The following is a 19,884-nucleotide window of genomic DNA, read 5'->3' as shown; positions in this document are numbered from 1 at the left end:
GCTGACGAGGAAACCTTCGTGCTTAGTGATTCTCCAACACAGGAGCATCCCAGAGCTGAGCAGTGCGCTTTCTTGTGGGGCTGTGGAGCTGGAGGTAGTGCCTGGCAGGCTGGGGAGCCACGGGCATCCTTGTGCCGCGGGGAAGGGTCAAGTGCTGTTGGCCTGCAGCGTCACCAGGGTAGAGCTCTTGTGGGACACGTGCAGCTCCAGCTGCTTGGTCTGCAAACAGCCCTTCACCTGCTCCTGGAAGGAGGCAGTGGTGATGGTGTAGAGGATGGGATTCAGGGCGCTGTTGATGGGCAGGATGAAGATGACCACCCAAGAGGTGATGGTGCCTGTGCCAACAAGGACACGACGTTAAGCGGCTTGAGAGGGGGCTGGCCCCTGCCCAGGGGTAACCCACCCGCTCCAGCCCACGCCACAAAGCGGGGTGATGCCCTTCACAGGCTGAAATGGGGGGCTCGTAACTACTGCTCCCTTGGGAGAGGCAAGGGCCCCGGGAAACCAGTACCACTGTCCGTCTCCTCTTGCAGCCCATGTGTGGGTGAAGAGAGCTCCAAACTCAGCAGGACCTACATCAGGGGGCCCCCCAACCCAGGGACTCATGGCAGGCAGCACCCAGCGGTGGGCTCTGCTTCAGGGCCTTGTGGGGAATGGGGGTTCACCTGGTATTTCCACCTGCAGCAGGGAGAGCAGCTTGAGGAGGAAGATGGGTATCCAGCAGAGAGCATCAGTGAAGACGATGAAGAAGAACCGCTTTGCAATGGCGACTTCCCGCGAGCAGGCGCCTCTCTCCGCTGTTTTAGACGCAGTGATGTGGATGGAATAGAACATGCCAGAGTAGGCAAAGACGATGGTGACGAAGGCTGCAAGATTCAAGCCTGGAGAGGGAGAAATCTTGCTTTGAGCATAGCAAAGTGCAAACCTCTTGAGCTGGGATCAGCATGGCCGGCAGCAGCAGGACTACTCCTGTTTTCATCACTAGATGGGGCAGAGAGAGCAGCCCCTGGCTAGTCCCGAGTCCAGCCTTAGCACGGTGATGCCCATGGCCAGCTCTGGGGCGAGGCTGGGCACAGCACCAGGCTGCAGCGAGGACCCTCCCCAGCCTGGGATGGAGGGCAGAGCTGACACCCCATCTCACAGGGTCCCAGCGGGATGGTAGCACCCCATAAAGTCAGACATCCCGCTAACAGAGGTGGTGCGGGCTCTCACGGCACCCTGGAGGGGATGGCTGGGCTGAACAGCCCCACTCCCACCAGGGAAGCCCGTCCTGCCCCACATCATCCCCATCCCCGTGTCCCGAGGTGGCCTTACCCAGGTAGATGGTGGTGGAGTAGCCCCGGACACTGGGCCGCTCGCCCAGGTCGGACTGTAGCGGGAAGCACACCCCGTTCCTCCCATAGTAGTTCCCAAAGGTCTCCTTACACCACAGGGGGATGAAGCTGAGGGAGAAGCCCAGAAGCCAGATGGCTGCTAGCACCGAGATGGTCTGCTTCTTGCCAGCTCTGTAGTGGCTGAATGGGAAAACAATGGAGAAGTATTTCTCCAGGGTCATGTAGGTCAGCAGCAGGACTGACACCTCCGAGGAGAGCGTGGCCAGGCTGCCCACCAGCTGGCACTGGATGCTGCCCATCCAGCCCTGGGCATGCTTGTTGTATTCGCCCGAGTACTTGATGTCAAAGGCTCCGATGAGGAAGAGGTAGATGCCCATCAGGCCGTCTGCACCTGTGGGGAAGACAAGGTACAGTGAGAAAAAAGCACCAGTGGGCAAATGTAGCCCTTTGCATTAATGCCATGGCCATAAAGCCACTGTAGAACTGGGCAGCTTTCAGCTTTATGTGCATATATATGTATTTTGAAAAGAGCTGACTGCTGGTGCCTGTGAACACAGGCCTGAGGGCAGGGGCCGAGATGCTCCAGGCACAGAAGGATGCCCAGAAACACATCTGACATCAGCACAAAGGGGCCCCAGCCATGCTGGGGAGGGCTGGCATCAGCTAGACAGCTCCTCGCTGGGGAGATGCTGGTGGGCAGCTCATCCGTCCCAGCTCCCTCTGCACCCCCCGCCCCGCTGGTCCCTGCCCCTCCACCGCCCAGCTCACAGCACAGGGACTTGATGGCCATGGTGTGCTGGCTGTTCTCCGTGACGATGAAGGACCGCATGCAGATGACAAAGAGGTTGCTGAAGCAGGTGAGGCAGGCGATGACCCAGACGAAGACGCGCAGGATGACGTTGGCGAGGAGGTTCTCGAAGGAGGAGATGCCGTCGGTGTTGGGCTTGCAGCTGCGCACATGTGGTGCGTAGCTGCAGTACTGGAACTTTTTGAAGTAGCTGTCAAGGAGGGGGGAGGAAGGTTTCCCGACTGCCATCAGCACCAGGAGCAAATATGGTCCAGCATGCACAGCCCCCCTGCCCCGTGCCCTGCACTCTGCCTGCCCGCACCAGCTCCCTCCAGCCCCTCGGCTATCTTTTATCCTTGTCTGGGTGGAGAAGACCCCCCCCCCCAACTAGCCAAAGGCCTGGGTGCTTACACAGACCAGGGGAAGGGAGATGGGGAGGTTAGGGGGAGGAAGGAGCCAGCAGCAACAGAGGGTGGGAGCAGGGACAGGGCGATGCCAGCTCACAGCTCTCCCTGCGACAGCACCCGGGGCCGGGATCTGCAGGGGACACAGAGCGAGGGGGGGTCCCCGTTTGCACAGTACTGCAGCTGGTTTCGGACCCTAAATAAGCAACACCCCAAAGCCTTTGCAAACCCAGCTGGAGGCACCCCAGTGCTTTTTGGATCACATACCACAGCCACACTCTTAAATCTGCCACTATTCAGATCTGTCAGCCGATAAAAACAAGAGTGTTTTCCTCCAAACCGTGACTCTCACAAACTAACATTTAAAAATCAATCCATTATTCAAATCCTTCAAGTTCCATTAACAGGTATTCACATTTTTTCCCCTGCATATTATTTCAGATTAATCTTTTCAAGCCTTATAAAAGCCAACCCATATGAGCTTAGCAAAATTCTACATTAGAAAACAACTACAAAACTGCAATGTGAGGCTCATTGCTGCTTAATTATAGATAAAAGGAGAGAAAATGATTGCTTATTAGCAAGTCAGGTAGAAAATGTACCATATTTATAGTGCAAACAGACCAATTAAGGAAACCAAGATGTACAGTTGTCTTTCATTACAGGTACTTTAAAATGTGCATCTGAAAAAAACTAATCATTTTTTCTTCTCCTTCCAAAGAGAAGCTGAAGCACTCACAGCTGGCTGCACAGTCCTGTTTCTGCCCTGGGTGCGATGCCTGTCCAGCCTGTCTATCTGCACATCTCTGGGGTTCTTGGGTCATTATCTCAGACCCAAGGAAAAGGGCCTCTAATGGCTTTACTTAACCACAGCTTTCAGCGCACAGCTTAGCACGGGTGCATGCCTTGGCTGACAGGCTACCTTGCCCACATCCCCTATGCAAAATGCCCCTTCAGAAATACAGGTCACATTTTGTATCGCACATGCACCAGGATCGGGCACGCGCTAGCTCTGCAAACTGCTCCCTGTGCATGGGCAAAATCCTCCCCTTGCTCTAAACAAGCCCCAGCTAGGAGAGACCCTCCTGCCCCACGGGGATTTAAGCAGTACCATCATGCTCAGGGCTTCCAGTGGGCTGAAATAACTTGCTCACGGGTGTAGGAGCGAATCGGTTTCCCTCCCCACACCCCCCTGGGCACAGTGCCATGGCAGCAGCAGCCACCCACTCCCCCCACTCACATGTGGGAGAGGTTAGTCAGCTTCTGGAAGGTCAGGTTGTGGATGTTGGGGATCTCCAGCCCTTCCAAGCTCCTGCAAAAGGAAATCGGTGCAGGGGATACCGTGAGCTGCCCCAGGCTGGGTTTGGGGCTGCTGCAGGCAGAGCCAGCGCTGTAGGGACGGCGATGTTGCTGGACTCACAGAGACCGTAGCTGGGGCAGGCTCTCAAACTGGCTGGGGAGGATCTTTTTCAAGGGGTTGTAGGAAATATTCCTGAAAAGAGATGAGCCTTTGGTATTTTTCCCACCTGGAAGCTATCAGAGTAGCTGGAAGTGAGGGCAAAGGGGTGTCTTTCTATGGCTTTTCACAGCACTCCCCATTCCCCCAGGATGGGTCCGCAGCCCCAAAGCGGAGCGTCTGCGTTGGCATCGTGCTGCGGGGAGACCCACGGGAAGGACCATGTCCTGCTGGGGCCACCGCGGCTCTGGTGGGCAAACAAACCGTGCAGCAAGAACATCTACCCACCACGCTGCAGGGGTGCAGGGGTCCTGCAGGACCCCCCATCACTTGCAGGGGGGCAGGGTCCCCCCTGGGGCAGTGCAGCCCTGGTACTCACAGCTGCTGGAGCTCAGCCAGGCCATTAAATAAAGAAGAGGGGAGCTGGTCTAGTCTGTTGGATGACAGGTCGCTGCGGGAAGGAGAGCTGTGTTTGAGAAGTGGTTGAGGGCACCAAGCCTTGCACCCGGGGGTGCTGAGCAGTGAGGTGCCCTGGGCGGGAGGCAGAGCAGGGTCCTGAGCGAAGCCCCCACGCCTGCCCCCAGCACAACCCCTGCCTGCAGGAGGGGGGGTGGGATCAGGGCAGGCAATGGCTGGAAACTTACAGCTCCACCAGTCTGTTCAGCCTGGAAAATGTCCCATCTTGAATCCACTTGAGCTTGTTTCTGCGCAGGATCCTGGAAAAGAAGGAAGAGGAGAAAGCGCATGGGTACGGCACAGCCCCACACACCCTTTGGGAGCATCGTCCGACCTCCGGACTGGCCGCGAGCAGCTGGGGGTGCTGGTGGTGCACAGGGCTCACCCATGGGGTGCACCCAGCCCTGTTGCATCCCTCCCAAATTTACCAAGCTGCCAGTGTCACCTCCAGCACCTCAGGCCAGCACAGCCAAATGCTCCGCTGCTGTGGGGAAGGTCTAAGCCAGAGCCCAGCTCGCAGGTGGGAGGCACCATCTCGCACAAGCCCACAGCTCAGAGAAGAGCCCATCAGAAGTGTGCAAGATGAGCAGAGCTGGTTAAAGTGCTCAGAAATAAAAACCCAGAATGGTGCCCTGAGAAACACAAACTGTTTCAGAGCAGCAGGAGCAGAGCCCTGCGGGACGGCACATGCTTGAAGGCACTGGGAGACCCTGTGAGTGCCACGACCCAAGGACGGCTCCTTGGCAGAGGCTCACATCGAGCAGCAGGGCTCAGATCCTGACCAGGGCAGCCCACTGTAACGTGGCTCATGGCATGGCTGGGCAGGATGGGGTAGTCCAGCCAGGACGGCTCACCCCACAGAGCCCACACACGAGCCCCCATCTCAACTGCTGCATTTGCTCATGAAGCCGTCTCCTGTGCTGGTGTGACCAGCAAGGCATGTTTACGCCATCCATCTTGCCCGTATGGATGTTTCCATAGCACTGCCACAACAGCCCTGGGAAACACGCTGCTGATCAAAGCCAGCGGGCTCTGCTGCAGAAGAAAAGACGGGCAGCAGGACAGCAGCTCGCCTGCCCGTCACAGGAGGCTGTGAGCAGCTCTCACTGGAGGAAAAACTGTAATGGTGTACGTTTTGGGGATTTAATGCCTATCTGGGCTTCTCCAAGGGCCTGATAACCTCTCAATTTATTTGCTTACTCTGATCCAGCAGCATTGGCACAGGGCAAGGGCATTCCCAGTACTCAGGGTAACCATGATTGCCGACCCCCTGGGAGGATGGCTTGGCTCCCCATCCCACTTCTGCTCTCCTGCCACCACCTTGTGGCAGCTGGCAGCCTTGTGCTGCTGGAGAATATCCGCACCATGCGCAGCTTTTCTGTCCTTATCTCCTGGGGCTCCAGGGACTGCACAGATTTCTTTGGGACTCCAGGGACTGCACAGATCTCTTCGGGAGACAGAGGACCATCATGGGCAGGAAAACTAAACCCTGGGAGAGGCCTGTGCATCATCAATGTGAATCCTCTGCCTTTGTCAGCACCTGGATAAGAGCTCAGCCCTGGGGCCAGGAGGGAGTGGGGCAGGAGCTGGCTCCAGGCACAAGGGGAGGAAACAGACGCTGTTTGACATGCGCTTTATGGCCTTCCTCAAGGATATTTTTAGGGGATTTGGATACCAGCAGAAGGGTCTGGACTGGCTGCGAGCTCTGGTATTTCCACACCAGAGGAAGCTTTTTCCATGCCATGACCTGCCACTATCTCCCACCTGACAAGGTCCCCATTTGATTTGGGCAGCCCCCATGGGCTGGTGACAGGGCACTGGGGCAAGCCCACCAGCTCCCCAACCTATAGTTGGCCACCCTCCAGCACAGAGCCCCTGATCAAGTCCCTACAAAATTCATGAAGCTGACTGCACTGTCAATGCTGTGTACAAATATGGGCTGGAACCATCAAACATGAGACAGCAGTCCCTTTTCTAGCCCAGAGCATCAGGAAATTGGGGGCCCAGCTGAGTGCTGGCTATCCACCCTCCTCCCTCCACGTGCCCGCAAAGGGATGGGGTCTGCACCAGCAAGCAGGGGCCATGACCGGACCCCCGAGGTACTCACAGCACTGTGAAGTCGCGGCACTCCTGGAAGACAGCCCTGTGCACCGCCTGGATCCTGTTCCCTTCAAGCTCCCTGCAGAAAGGCAATTGTGGCTGCCATCCCCCCACCTCCCCAGACCCTCCCCTCCATCCCCTCCACGCTTGGGTGCTGCCCAGCACGATCCCACCTCCTGCTCGCCCCTAACCCCATCTGCTGCGGGATGCCTCGAGCCCCTTCTGTCCCTTCTGTGCTCCAGAAGCCCGGCTGGGAAGAAGGAGCAGTGCCTGCAGCAGCCCCTGCCTACCCCGCAGGCAGCCCAGTCTCACTGCCCGCAGGCAGGGTACTCACAGCCAGCTGAGCTTCGGCATCTCTGCGCAGAGGGAGGTGTTGGGTATTTGAGTCAAAGAGTTGTTCAGCATGTACCTGGTCGGGAGGCAATAAGGAAAAACGAGGTCACAGCACCATACATCTGTCTGGGACACAACCCTGTGCATGGATGCGGTTCTGCTGCTGCTCCTGGACCACGCAGTATTTCAGAAGGGCTTTCTGCTGGTCTGTGGCCTCACCCAGAGGGAAAGCTGCACTGTACGAGCTGTTCACCCAGGGCCCATGGTGAGGCCAGCCCGGAGCAGCGTGGCTGTGGCTGCACCAGCTCCCGTGCGCCCCAGCAGAGCAGCCACGGCCACGTGAAACCAGAGCAAGTTCGGCCGCTGCCGCCCCAGGCAAAGGCCCAGCACACGTGGCTGTTAATGGCAGCACAGAACTTCATTCACCTTCTTTGGAAAAGAAGTAAAGGTAACGATACAGGGCACATTTAGCGGCTGTGGGAGATGCTCTCCACTGAGCTGTGACGGGCACGTCACCAGGAGACTAGTGCATGAAAGCAGCAGCAAGCGACCCTGGAGCGACAGCCAGTAAAGGCAAATTTATAGCCTGAACTCCCGCTGGTGTTTTTCCCAGCGCCTTTGCACATGCCTGTGTGCATAGTGTTCCTCACTGCACGTTTTGTGACCGCAGTTTTAGTTTATTTGATTTGCTAAAAAAAAAAAAAAAATATGCAGAAGGATAAACAGAGTACGTCACCGAGCAGAGCGGCACGGCGCTGCTGCCGGCAACGTGGGAATGTGTGGCTGAGGGGAACTCTGTCCCACCACAGCCTGCACGGCTTCTCCTCCAGGGACAGAGCAGGGACAGATCTGTGGACACCAAGTGCTACCCAGGTTTTGCAGAGGAGCAAAATCCGGGGGTCACAGCCCCCCTTCCCCAAGCCCACTGCCAGCCCTGGCTGCCCTCCATCCACCTATGCCCACGGCTCCCCCATCACCAGGCACAGCTGCAGCAGTTACCCAAGTCCTACACACCCCAAAAACCAACTTTCAGGCTTTTACAGCCAACTCCAGCAGTTACATCTCCAGCAGAGACAGTGTGAGACCGGACCAGCAGCCACAGCTGAAGCACTCTCCTTGCAGATGTACACCCAGGGAATACAGCTTAAAACGTGATCAGATGTATATGAGTATATATGTGCATCGGTGCACTCTCACACACACACACACGTATGTGTTTTTTCCACTGTAACAGCCAAAACTTTTCCCCTAAGGCTGACTCCAGGCTGCCACCATCTATATTCTGGACTACGGAGAAGGTGTTAAAATCATCTTACAGCAACTGCAAAATTGTTTTTATGGTGGTTAAAGCAAACTTGTTATCCTGTATTTCCAGCTTGGAAATGGCTGGACCTTAAAAACTTCTTGGCTCGAAGTAATCTGGTGTGAAGACACCCAGCAGAGGGGCAGTACTTTGGGAAAGCACCAGATCCTGTCTGCAGTCGCCAACTCAAGGAAAGCAGTCAGCAACCCAAACTGCAGGCACTGCTACCCACCTTGCTCATCAGTAAGTGCTGAGGCTCTGCTCAGGCCAAACTCCTCAAGGACCTGCCTGTCCCTGTCCTAAGCAAAAGCAATTAATACTAGTTTTAATTAGGGCATGCTGAGAGCAGGAGATGGCACAGAGGAGCAGCAACACCAGCAAAGACTGCTGGTTTCCCCTGCCAGCTCCTGGAAATGGGACCGAGACAGACATCTCCCTGGTACCATTACCCCTCATGCCCTGGGGAGGGCGAGGAAGCCGCAGCATCCTCGACTTGCCCCCCAAAAGGCCAGAAGCTGCCTGAAGAAGGGGTGCAGAAGGTACCAGGCAGACACCCACCGAGCAGGGTCTCCCCAAACCCCACAGGAGAGCTGCCCCTGCCCCTACTTACAGGAAATACAGCGACTTCAGCCCTGCAAACGTCGCGGGGACGACCTGGGCAATCCTGTTGTTGTCCAGCATCCTGGAAGGAGAAGGGGAGAAGTAAGAGGGTGGACCTGGAGAGGGCGAGGAGGCATTGGGACTCTCTCGGTAGGGCAAGCCCCTGCATCGACCACTCGTGCTGCCCCGGCAGGAGGGGGCTCTGTCCCTTCTCCCCTGCAGGCATCCATGGACACACATCCCCAGGCGGGGGGCTTCCCCCCTCTGAAGCCTCCCCCCCACTCCCGCCTTTGAATCCTGCCCAGGCAGCCCTGGCTGAAGCGTTAGATCCAGCTGCAGAGTCTGGATTCCTTCACAGTCAGAGTCTGTTGGATTTTTCCTCTCTTCTGCTGCGAAATAAAGATAAATTAGAAACCGTTCAGGGAATTCAGGGCCGTGCTTGGCTTCTCAAAAGTCCTCTGACTTGTTTGCACCACAGACCACCCTTTGCGAGCTGCTCATCCTCTGTTTTCCCTCTTTGATTTGAGGCACAACTAGGCTGGTCCCATGGCAAGTAAGAGGAGGGAAGCCTGGGGGGTGACAGACCTGCCCGAGCTGCCCCTGCAAATGCAGAAGGGGAACAAGCCGTATTGTAAAGCAGCCCTTACGGTTTCTCCTCTGTAGCAATAACTTTATAAGCTCTGTGTGTAAAACCCCACACCATATGGGCCCAGATCAAACAGAGCTTTTGAGGATAAACAGAAGAGAAGGGTACTAGCTGTACTTGCAATTCAGGTGTGCATTTTTCAAGGTGATGGAGCTGCAAGTCTCCATGTTTAACAGTGCACTTCAAGCCTTTTACATACGAACCTCCGGCGCTCCAGCCCGGGAGCTGAGGCTGTCTCTGCACAAAGCCCATCACCGCACCGCGCCACTGCCACGGCAGCTCTGGACCGGCAAAGGGAGCACGGCATGGCGAGCACCCGTGGGGACCAGCCAGCCATAATGAGATTTTGGACAAGACCACGTCCAGTCCATATTAAGCCTGGCCTCAGTAACAGGGGAGGGAAACTCAAATAGGAGTTTCATAAAAGAGCTGCAGCTGAGGCCAATTGTGCCCCGGTCCACAGGGCTGGGGGGAAGGTGGGGAGGTGGACACCCAGCCAGGCATTGCACACATTGCCACTGCGGGCATGCTGCCACACACACCCTGAAACCATCGTGCCTGCTTTTCTTCTCCCCATCAAGGAAAAGAAATTATGGTAAATGTGAGGGAAAGTCAGGATCAGTCACATCTTCTGGGACCAGAGGAGGAACTCACAGCCACTCAAGGCGATGCAGGTCCTCAAAAACCCGGGGCTTCAGCTGTGTGATCCTGTTGTGGCTGAGGAACCTGGAACCAGTGCAGAGGAGGAGAGTGATCCTCAGACACTGCTGCCAATTAAATCTGCTTTTGCTAAAGCTCTTCTTCCCGAGCTGCCTGCAGCCCCTGGCTTTGGGTGCCCCTGGCACCATCTCCCTTAGTGGCTCAAGTGCAGGATCTCAGCTCAGGCTGGAAAACACGGGGATGGGAACAGCTGCGTTTGCAGGAGGTGAAATGCCTCTGCTCTGTCCCATGTTCGCCCCAAATACATGCAACTCCAGCTTAAAGCATGCTTGATACAGACTCTTGCAGGAGCAAGAAAAAGGGCTCAAAACCTGACCTTGAGCTGGCTGTACTGCAAGACTTCAAGCCAAGAGGAGCAGAGGACTGCATCCATCCCAGGGCTCCCCTCCCCAGGGCCCCGTAACACAGACGCCTTTACTCACAACATTTTAAGCTGAGAAAGTCCAGCAAAGGCTTTGGGTAAGATCAACCGGATTTTGTTGTTTTGCAAAAACCTATTTAAAACAAGAGAACAGAAAAGAGACTTGAAGAAGTATGTTTTCTAAGGGATTCTCAGGGTCCGCGGGATGGGCCCACATCTGCCAGACACCAGGTACGCGGCTCGCAGGGCTGGCTGCTGCCTGCTCAGCGTTCACCAGTAGTGCTGGGGGACAGAGGTCCGGGCTGCAGCCCCAGCTCCTCTGCAGGCTCCTTGTCTCAAGTAACCCTGGAGAGGCTGTTTTCCCTCTCTGCCTCATTTACTCCATGCAAAGGGAAGGAAGCTGAAAGTACAGATGCCCGATGGTCACAAGCGGCTGTTGTGAGCTGCTTCACGTGGTTATTGCCATACAAAGCTGCCATCTTACCCACGACAGCAAACACCCCTCTTCTCCACTCCACAGGCTCCCTCCCTGAAGTCCCCAGTGCAGCAGCTGAGAAAGGTGATGGGCTGAGCGACCAAAGGGTCCCAGCTCTCCAGAGCAGGACAACTTGCTCAGGAGACGTCTCACACCACCGTGCACTCGGGGTGATCAGCTAACACGGGCACTGCTCCACGACCTGCTTGCCCACCAGTGGGGACAGTATGTCAGGAGCTCGCAATGCCCCTAGCAGGTGTCTGCTGACTTCAGTGGGCACCACAGGCTCCAGGAGCTGAAAAAAGCTGCTGTCTGGACAAATGCAGTGCCCCTTCAGGGTGCACTGTCCCAAGCAAACCTGTCCCCACAGGTGCACATGCTTGTTCCTCTACACAGGGCCACTGTTGACCTGTGCATCCACTGCTCTCCCCTTTTACCACAAACAAGCCAGAGAACAGGATAAAGAAGGCAATACTCACAGCTTCTGCAGATTCTTGTACCTGGAGAACTGATTGTCCAGCAGAGAAGGGATTTTATTTTTCTTCAGGTCCCTGGCAGGAAAACAAAAAGAAAAAAAAATCAAACCCAGGACCAGCAGATTAGGACAGAGAAGAGACCTTTATCAAAGGAGAACAGTGAAGACTAGACCCTCCACTTCCTGTGCAATTGAGACAAAACGCAAGGCAGCTGCTCTTCATTAGTGCTACATTGCTAACTGCCTATCCCAATCTACAAGCATTATTTGCTGCAGATGAGTTTTTCCACACTATCCTCCCTTCCTAGCCCTTGCTTTGTGTGTGCAAAGGCACCCCAGGCCTCAACCTTGCCAACAGTCTCTGACCCCACACATCTTGGTCGGAGGCTTAGCAGTGAAGGCAGGCTCCCCAGTCCTCGCCCCAGGGAAGGATCCGGCCGTTCCCTGCTTCCAGCTCAGTGCTGTTGTGGGAGGGTTGCAGTAAGCAGCTGAAGCTCAGCAGAGAGGGGTCTGTTGGCACGGTAAAGGTTCTTTGGATCCAAGGACAAGTAAAAGCCAGGGATTTTATTTCCTTCCCTTTAAGCTTGTTTTCCTGCTGGGTAGCAGCGTGTGTCCCACTCGTGCCTCTCCCAGGGGAGAGGGTTGCTTGCACCCACTGCTACTCACATCCTGGTGACGTTGGAGGAGACCCGGGGGACATCGGCGAGGTCCCGCTCGGTGCAGTCTACAGCCATTCCCCAGCACCGGCACCGCTCCGGGAAGAGCTCCAGCCCTGCGGGCAAGCAGAGGGATGTGCTGAGGGGAGGGCACAGGGGGTCCGTGTGGGGCTGGGGAGACCCATGGGGTGGGGAAGAAGGATGCCCAGCCTGGGGGAGGACAGCTTACAGCAGGCATCACCCTCATCTTCCTCCACCATCCTGCCGCTGCTCCTCGTAGCCAGCATGTTGCCCAAGATCTGCAGCCAGCCGCTGTCATCCACTGCGGGGCAGAGAGCGGGGACCACCGTTAGAGGCACCGGCTGCTGCGCACGGACATCGGTGCGGAGCAAAACCCCGGCAGCCTTGGGAGAGGGTGCTGGATCGCACGAAGCCTGAGGTGTGGCTCCAGCCCCGCAGCTGTACCAGGGCAGAAGAGAGATTCATCCAGCCCCGTGGCATGTCTCTAAACACAATCACAATAAAATTTTCTTTCTTCTATTTCTAGCATCCCACCTAGCCCACTTTAGGGACACCCTGAGTCAGGTGCTGCATCCAAGCCACTCAGTTAATCAGCTCCCAGATAGTATGAATTTGTCCAGTCTATACCTCATTTGCACTCCTGGACTCAGCACCCCTGAGCAAATTGCTCCACAATAGCACTACATATTGTGCAAAAAAAGGAACTCATTTTGTGTCTTTAAATCTGCTGAACCCAAATCTCCTGACTGACAGTGCAGAGCCCCTCTGCTCCTCTGCCTTTCCACCACGGCCCAGAAATAACTGCCCCAGCCTCGTAGCAACAAGGGTTTTCCTGCACCCCAGCCTGGGAGAATCCCTGAGGGATGAACTCCTCCCTGGGGCGCACGCACAGCCACTGTGCCGGGATGAAAATGCAAGAGTCAGGGAAGTAGCTGGATGCCGAAGCAGATCCAGGATTCCTCACGCCGTCATTGCTCCCAGGGGAAGAGCAAGCTCTGCTCCGAAGCACTTGTGGTCCCAGATCCTGGTGGTCCCAGGTCTGGGAGTTCCTCACTCTGAGGGCATCCCTCTTTGCGAGGGGCTTGCTGCTTACCGCAGTTCTCCTCGTCAGCTCCGTTGCCGCAGTCATCCTCCCCGTTGCAGTGCAGGGCCTGGGGCAGGCAGATGGAGAGGTTGCCACAGGGAAACTGTCCCAAGGGACACGCGTGTCCGTCCCGCCGGGAGTGGATCAGAGGAGGCTCTGCCCAAGGAAGACGAGGTGCTCAGAGCTGGGGCAGCAGCCCCCCACCCCTGGACCCCTCACAGATGCTGCGCTGTCGCCTTTGGGGTGCTGAGCTCCTGGGGCCACATCCTGCTTCGTGCCCAGCTCCGGTACTTTCAGGGCAGAGCAGGGCTGGGGGGCTGAAGGGTGCCTGTACTGCTGACGAGGACCAGCATTGCCACAGCGGTACCCTGTGAGACCGTGCTCCAGCCGGAGCAAGCGTGAGATGATGGGGTCCTGGAGACCACCGAGGAGGCAGGAGCACGCCCCAGGGAAAAGAATGACCCAAACTCCTGTTTCTTGAGCGCTTTTAGCTGCCAAAACACTGCCTTGAAGCTAGGAGATGTGGGCAGAGGCAGTTCTGCTGAGGAGCTCATGGAAATGGAGAGCCCCAACAAACCAGCCACCCCAACCCTCCTCGGCCACCCTTGTCCCCCGTCCTGGGTTGCAAAGCTGTCCTGGTGGCTCCAGCTCTCCCTTTGCTGAGCCCTTTCCATCAGAGCCATCAAAGACAGCCAGCTGCAGGGCCCTGTTCATTAATATTCTGCAATTATCCACGGCAGAGGCATGCTCCAGATCCAGCTAAACGTTTCCACAGCCCGCTTTGATCAGGGCCCTGGGAAGTGGCAGCCATCAGGCACAGGGGAACACAGCTGGGAGGGGGACCCAGCTTGTTGCTCAGGATTTTCTCCAGCTGCCAGGCTATTAATGGCTAACAGTGCATGCTATAATTAAAAGCACTTTGTCTCACACACACACCCCTGTAACAATCGTATCAGCAAGAACTGTGACATGATGCGGGAATGGATAGGATTTAGGGGTGACTGGTGGGGACTCGCAATGCCTTGGCAGGCAGCATCGCACGGAGATGGTCCTCCCCGGCCGGCCTGGCAGCCGAACCGCGGCTGCCCAGTCCACACGAGTGGAGTTTTCCCACAAATAGGTTGTGCCTGGACCTGAGGAAGTTTTCCATTAGACTAGAAATATCCCCACATTCTACAATAGCTGAGCTAGACGTAAACAGTGTGCACTGCCTGAATCCCTGCCCAGACATCTCTGACCGGCCAGGAGCCCCGCAAGCCTGCCCCAGGATTTACTGACGCATCTGGGACGTTTGTTCTGGGGAAAACGAGGACTCCAAATCCACGCAAAACCTGATGGATTTAATCACCATGATTCAAAGAGATTTGAAACAGAGTCTATTGTGGCTCCATAAATCTTTCCTGAAAACTGGAGCTATCCCAAGCACCTCTGGAAAGGATCTCTGTCCACTTGAAGCCACAAAGCAGGTCCAGGTGACATTTTTAACAGACCCACACCATTGCTCCTCTTTGTCTCCCACCTTCAATTGGCTGGGACCCCATGTCCCAGCCACGGGGCAGCCTGGGGCATGAAGGGAAACCCCGTTCCTATAAGGTTTTGAAGACTGAACTGTTGCCTTGCCTGGGGAGCCGCCTGCCAGGGCGCAGGAGCTGGTGGGGGGCAGCTCTCCCTCCCTGACTGGGGACCCCTGACCCAACCCTCTGGGGAGCTCCTGTGCAAGGGGCTCCGCACTGCCAGAAAGGGCCATGTCATCTTTACACCAAAGTAAAAACTCTGGGTTGTAGCCTTAGTACAACTTGTATAGCACATTGGGCTTCCAGAGACCTCTGTTTTGGAAGAGCCTGCCTTTGACTAGTCTTTTTGCAAACCAAGAGGTAACTTTAGATTTTTATAAATGCTTGTGGCTATACTTCTGTATTAGACATGTCTAAACCCACAGGGGTATGGCATGTGCTACTGCAGAACACTGAAATACGTAACAACTGTCAAATGAATTACCATCTGCCTGGGACACTAAAAAGCATATCTGCTATTAAATGTTGCAAAGATTTATCACTGAAAATTCGTTTATGCATGATCTTTTGTTTCTTTAGCTGGGAGCAAGAACATCTATTTTCTTCTGATAACACAACAAACACAAACCCAGGCTGTGACAGACAAGTCACCGCTGGCTGTGCTGGAGGTCTCTTCCCAGCCCGCAAATGCCATGCCAATGTCACATATATCTAAAAGAAGGAAGACACGAGCCAGCACTTGGCTGTTTCTCTCTGGTGAGTGGTGCAGGCAGCACAGGCAGCTCCTGCTCCTGCGGTATTTCCCAGGGAATTTGCCCAGGGATGGCTCATTACTGGACAGCCTCATCCAAAACCTCTCATTAGTGCAGAGTCTCAGTGACTTTAAATACTTTTGGGCACGATTCTGCTTTATGAAGCCAAACGTCTCCAAGAGGATAGACACAGACAGAGATCTCCTGCATGATGATGGGCAGTCGCTTAGCACCACAGTGTCTTACTGGTAAAGGGCAAATTTTGGTCCACCCAAAGCTCAGAGGGGTATGGTGAGGGCTGGTGCTCTCCAGATTACATCAGCTTTGGAACAAGGGACTGTTACAGAAATATAACAGGGAGAATGAGAAAAGGATCGGCAGTGCCCTTGGATGGAGCCAGCCAATGTTGCTCCCTGGCACAGGCTCCTGCAGACATTTGGGGCAAGTCTACCAGCTGTGCATGACGCTGTGCGTGGCCTTCTCTGCTTGCATTGCTCCAAAATGAATAGGGCTTTCTAGGCACCAACCTCCATCCTGCTGGGAAGCAACAGAAGCATACCAACAGCACAAAACGATTCACCTGGAATGAAGCTGGTACCTGGAATAACACCTCACTCGGAGGTGTCTCCTCCAGCAGCGTTGTGACTCACGCCACGTCCTCCCAGCCAGCCACACTGAACAGGGCTGGGCTGCTGCCGAAAACCAGGGCGGGCGGGGAAAAGGGCAAATCCACCTTTTACACTTCTACCTGTTAGTTATAACTGAGCTGGAAGGGGAGTTAATTTTGCAAGACTTGGGTTTTTTTACACTAAAACCACCACCGCAGCAGCGTACAGAAAAGGCTTTACAAGGAGCGGGGCTGGTGCCCATGGAGTTGCTCTCTCTGCCAGCAGGTTGAGACCGGTCACCGGTCGGGTCTGAATCGGCAGCTGAGTAAGGACGTCCATCCAAGGAGGGGATAAAAACCAGTGGAAAGCTCTGGTACGTGGATATCTCATAGAGGCCATGCGCAAGCAATTGCTCTAACAATTTCATGTGTTGCAAGATGGACAAAGGCAAACTCATCATGAGTGACGGCTCCTTTTGATTTTTCCTAAGCACCTGTTTCTTTAAGGCAGCAAATACAATAAAAATTTCGGCCAAGTTTAAGTGTAAGTTTATTTCTATTAGAAGTGTTGAGTGTTAACGCTTCAATAAAAGAGTTTTATCATGTTTATTAAAAATACCTCATGCTGGCAGATCACACCCAATAATAAAAGCATGTGCGAAAAACTAAATAAAATGACGTCTGTATCAAAACAGTTCCAGTCTGCACTGTATATCAGTGTGAAGTACCCATGAGAAGCTGGAAGCTGCTCCTCAGCATGAGACCTTCCCATGGGTGCTCGCTGTAAGCACTGAGCGCTGCACAGGACCCTGCCACAGCCCACGGGTGCAATGCTGGGAGGGCTCCTGCTACTGCAGGGGAGCTGGTATTTGCTCAGGACCCCCACGATCGTGTGCATGGGGATGAGCTGACTCCCACGCAGCATCCCACACGCAAAACGCACTGACAATGGTTTGCATTAGGTGCAGGGGCAGCTCCTGCCGTGCTGCAGCCAGTGCAAAGAGATCCCCAAGCACGCCTAAAGACAGCCTTCAGCCTGCCTGGAGGACCATGGACCAGGGTCAAGCTGACCTGCCAAGAAGCAAGTTTGCTAAACTATTTAATGCTCTTTCTTGCGTGCGTATTTTTAAGCGTGCCCACGGTGGTCCTCATGCCCCCTCGGTTGCTATCTCAGCTGGTCCATCCCCGCTCACGTTGGCAGGGAGCTGAGCTTTGGCACAGCTCCGCGAGATCCCGGCAAGATAAACCCCTAACCAGTGAATTAAAATGTGGACAAAGGTTAAGGACAATTAAGAGCGTCTCACTGCAAATTGTCCAAATGGGAAAACTCTTGAAAGAGGCCGGAGTGCTGGCAGGAGAAATAAGATTTTGGAGGTGCCATTGGGTCCTGCCCTTGCAAGCAGCAGAGGCAGCAGCCAGCGAGGGGCTGGGCTTGTTAGGAAAAACGTGTCTCCTTAAGACAGTGTTTTGGGTGATGAAAGAGTAAGAAAACACAAACCAAGGGGGCCGGGATGGTGCAGGACCCCTGGGTTTTGCTCTCTTGCAGCCCTGCAGAGGGAAGCATGTCCCTTAACCTCTCCAAGTCCTGCGAATGGAAGCAGATCTGACCCCAGCCCTGAGACTTGAGCTTGGGTCCCTACGGAGGGATTTTTTTTTCAGTGTTCATTCCATTTCTAGTTATCCAGGGAGGCTCCCTGTTGCCTACTGTCATGTCACACAGGTTTCTGGCTGTTTTCTTAGTCTGAATTTATGTAGGACCCACAGAAGGCAACAAGAACCTTTCTAGGGCCTCCAGGTTCCTATTGCAGACAGTGTATCTGCATATAGAGCTATGTAAACACTGAGAGAGAAGAGTTTATACCTATATATATTTTTATATAAAAGCTATCTGTGTTTATATTTTTTCAGGAGCAATGCCCCAGATTCCCAGCCAAACTATTGCTTTCCAGCAACCCCCATAGGACCTCATTCTGCATTAACCCCCCCTCAGGGCTAGAGAAACCAGGGATTGTGCAGGACAAATATCAGAGAAACAACCTGAGACAGGAGAGGAGAAAGTGGGAAAAAAACCCAAACCAAAACAAAAAACAAAACAGAGGAAAGGTGTGTATTTTAGGCAAGGTAAAATGCTGAGAATACAGGTGATTTTCAGGTGATGCAGCCTATTAGCTAAACTGACCTTCCCTGGCAGAGGTGGGACGGGGTGGACACGGGCACTGTGCCGCAGCGGGGACCTTCCTGCCCCAACTCTGCAGGGCCACAGAAGGAAGCACAGCCAGCAAAGGTGGCCAAATGTAACTGGGATTAACCTCAGCATCTGCCTCAACTTTTCAGGAGGGCCACCCAGGATTGTAAACGAAACCACGCATTGCCAAGAAAACAGCCTTGATCAAATTCTCTAGAAACAAACAGGCTGAATGAAACACGCCTTTGGTCCGCATTGCCTCTCTCTGCAAAGAAACCACGTAAGTTTTGCCAGCAAAGTCCCGGAGCCGCAGGACGTGGTCTGGGGTGATGCATCACCCATCCCATTAGTCTCTAGCACCCAGGTTCTCCACACCGCGGTGCATCCCCGCCACCCCCCCCAGGACTGCAACCCCCTTCTCATGGCGCACTGCACACAATTCCCCTTACATTTCCCATACAGAGCTGCACCTAAAGCAAACCGCTGGAAAGGAGACAAACAATTAACTGTTTGATTGGAGAGAAAGGCTTAACCCCCTCCATCTCTCCCACAGGGCAGGCAGGGAGGGAACAGTTTGCATTGCCATCCACAAAAGTAAACCACAACAAATCAGACTCAAATAGAAATAGTGCAGAGTTCCTGCCATTCCACTGTCCCCCTTCCTAACTTCCAGCAAGAAGCGTCGCTTTTCAATCTGGTTTTTGTCCACCGCTCCCTCCCCTTTCAGACCGTAACGTCGGCGCAGCGGCTGCATCTGCTCCTGCTCCTCTCCCACACCCGTGCTCTCTCTTCTCTTGAATAAAAGGCAGAATCACAATTTGCAGCTACCTCTGGCTTAACAGGCAACACAGATGCCCAGAAAAAGTGAACAGTAAGCAGTACAGAGCCGCATTACCAGGCACACGAACTCTCCTCACAGGACAGCACTTTCTTGGCGGTGCACGGTTCTTTTCAGGCAGCCAGCTTCCCTGTGCCATGTGGCAGGATCTATATTGAAATCCCACTGCAAAATTTTCCACAACACCCCCACACCCAATGCCCCAGTCAAATGGCCTGTTTTCTTCCCCACTTTGGATGCTGTGACCTGCAAAGACAGCCACTTACTTGTAGCGGCGTAGAGAAGCGATGGCAGAATGATCAGGAGCAGCCGCATGTCAGCAGCTGCTGGCGCGGCAGTCCCCAGCCCCGAAAGCCTCGGAAACCTCCTGGGTGGCAGAGGGAGGAGGGAAGGAGAACGTGGAGATGCCGCGGGTCCTCTCCTGCTAACGTACACGAATGCACCGATGTCTTGCGGGAGCACACGCACCAGCACCGAGGATGCTACAGGTTGTCACTGGTCCCTGGGAAGTCACACGCCGTGCGGCCATCGCCAGCCCGGGGAAGGTGCTGGGGCAGCAGCAGCCAGGTGCATCTCACAGCCTGTGCGGGACTCCGCGAGTTAAATCCAGCGAGGGGATCTGTGTGGCAAGGAAGGAAGGAGAGGAGGTAATGAATCCAGTCCTTCCACCAGGAGGGTGCAGCCCTTTGCCGGCGCTTCCCACCCCAGGGGCAGCGTGGGGCTGTGCTGGGCCACCAGCCCGCGGGGCACCCTGGGGTGTGCGCCCCAGGGGAGCCC

The 19,884-nt window shown here is 55.0% G+C and overlaps 1 protein-coding gene across 1 annotated transcript; it reads right to left on the bottom strand.

The window, feature by feature from the left end:
* Nucleotides 1-3: 3 nt before the first annotated feature.
* On the bottom strand, nt 4-19,422 carry LOC142043406 (relaxin receptor 1-like). The gene is made up of 18 exons (XM_075054568.1): nt 19,374-19,422; nt 13,221-13,367; nt 12,336-12,428; nt 12,117-12,222; nt 11,455-11,526; nt 10,562-10,633; nt 10,074-10,145; nt 8,784-8,855; nt 6,872-6,946; nt 6,545-6,616; nt 4,626-4,697; nt 4,361-4,432; nt 3,946-4,017; nt 3,766-3,837; nt 2,103-2,332; nt 1,315-1,725; nt 666-881; nt 4-335 (listed from the first exon to the last, which is right to left on the bottom strand). The coding sequence occupies exons 1-18, from the start codon at nt 19,420-19,422 to the stop codon at nt 148-150; spliced, it is 2,163 nt and encodes a 720-aa protein (XP_074910669.1). The 3' UTR covers nt 4-147.
* Between the last annotated feature and the right edge of the window lie 462 nt (nt 19,423-19,884).

This window comes from Buteo buteo, chromosome 22 (genome assembly GCF_964188355.1).
Source record: "Buteo buteo chromosome 22, bButBut1.hap1.1, whole genome shotgun sequence".
Lineage (NCBI taxonomy): Eukaryota > Metazoa > Chordata > Aves > Accipitriformes > Accipitridae > Buteo > Buteo buteo.
The sequence above is the reverse complement of the archived record's forward strand: the minus strand, read 5'-3'. Positions and strand labels throughout refer to the sequence as shown.

Coding starts and splice junctions, on each gene's coding strand:
- LOC142043406 (XM_075054568.1), bottom strand. CDS start 19,422: ATGCGGCTGCTCCTGATCATTCTGCCATCGCTTCTCTACGCCGCTACA. Junction 12,223..12,335: donor AGATGAGGGTGATGCCTGCT/GTAAGCTGTCCT, acceptor GCTTGCCCGCAG/GGCTGGAGCTCTTCCCGGAG. Junction 10,146..10,561: donor CTTTCTCAGCTTAAAATGTT/GTGAGTAAAGGC, acceptor CACTGGTTCCAG/GTTCCTCAGCCACAACAGGA.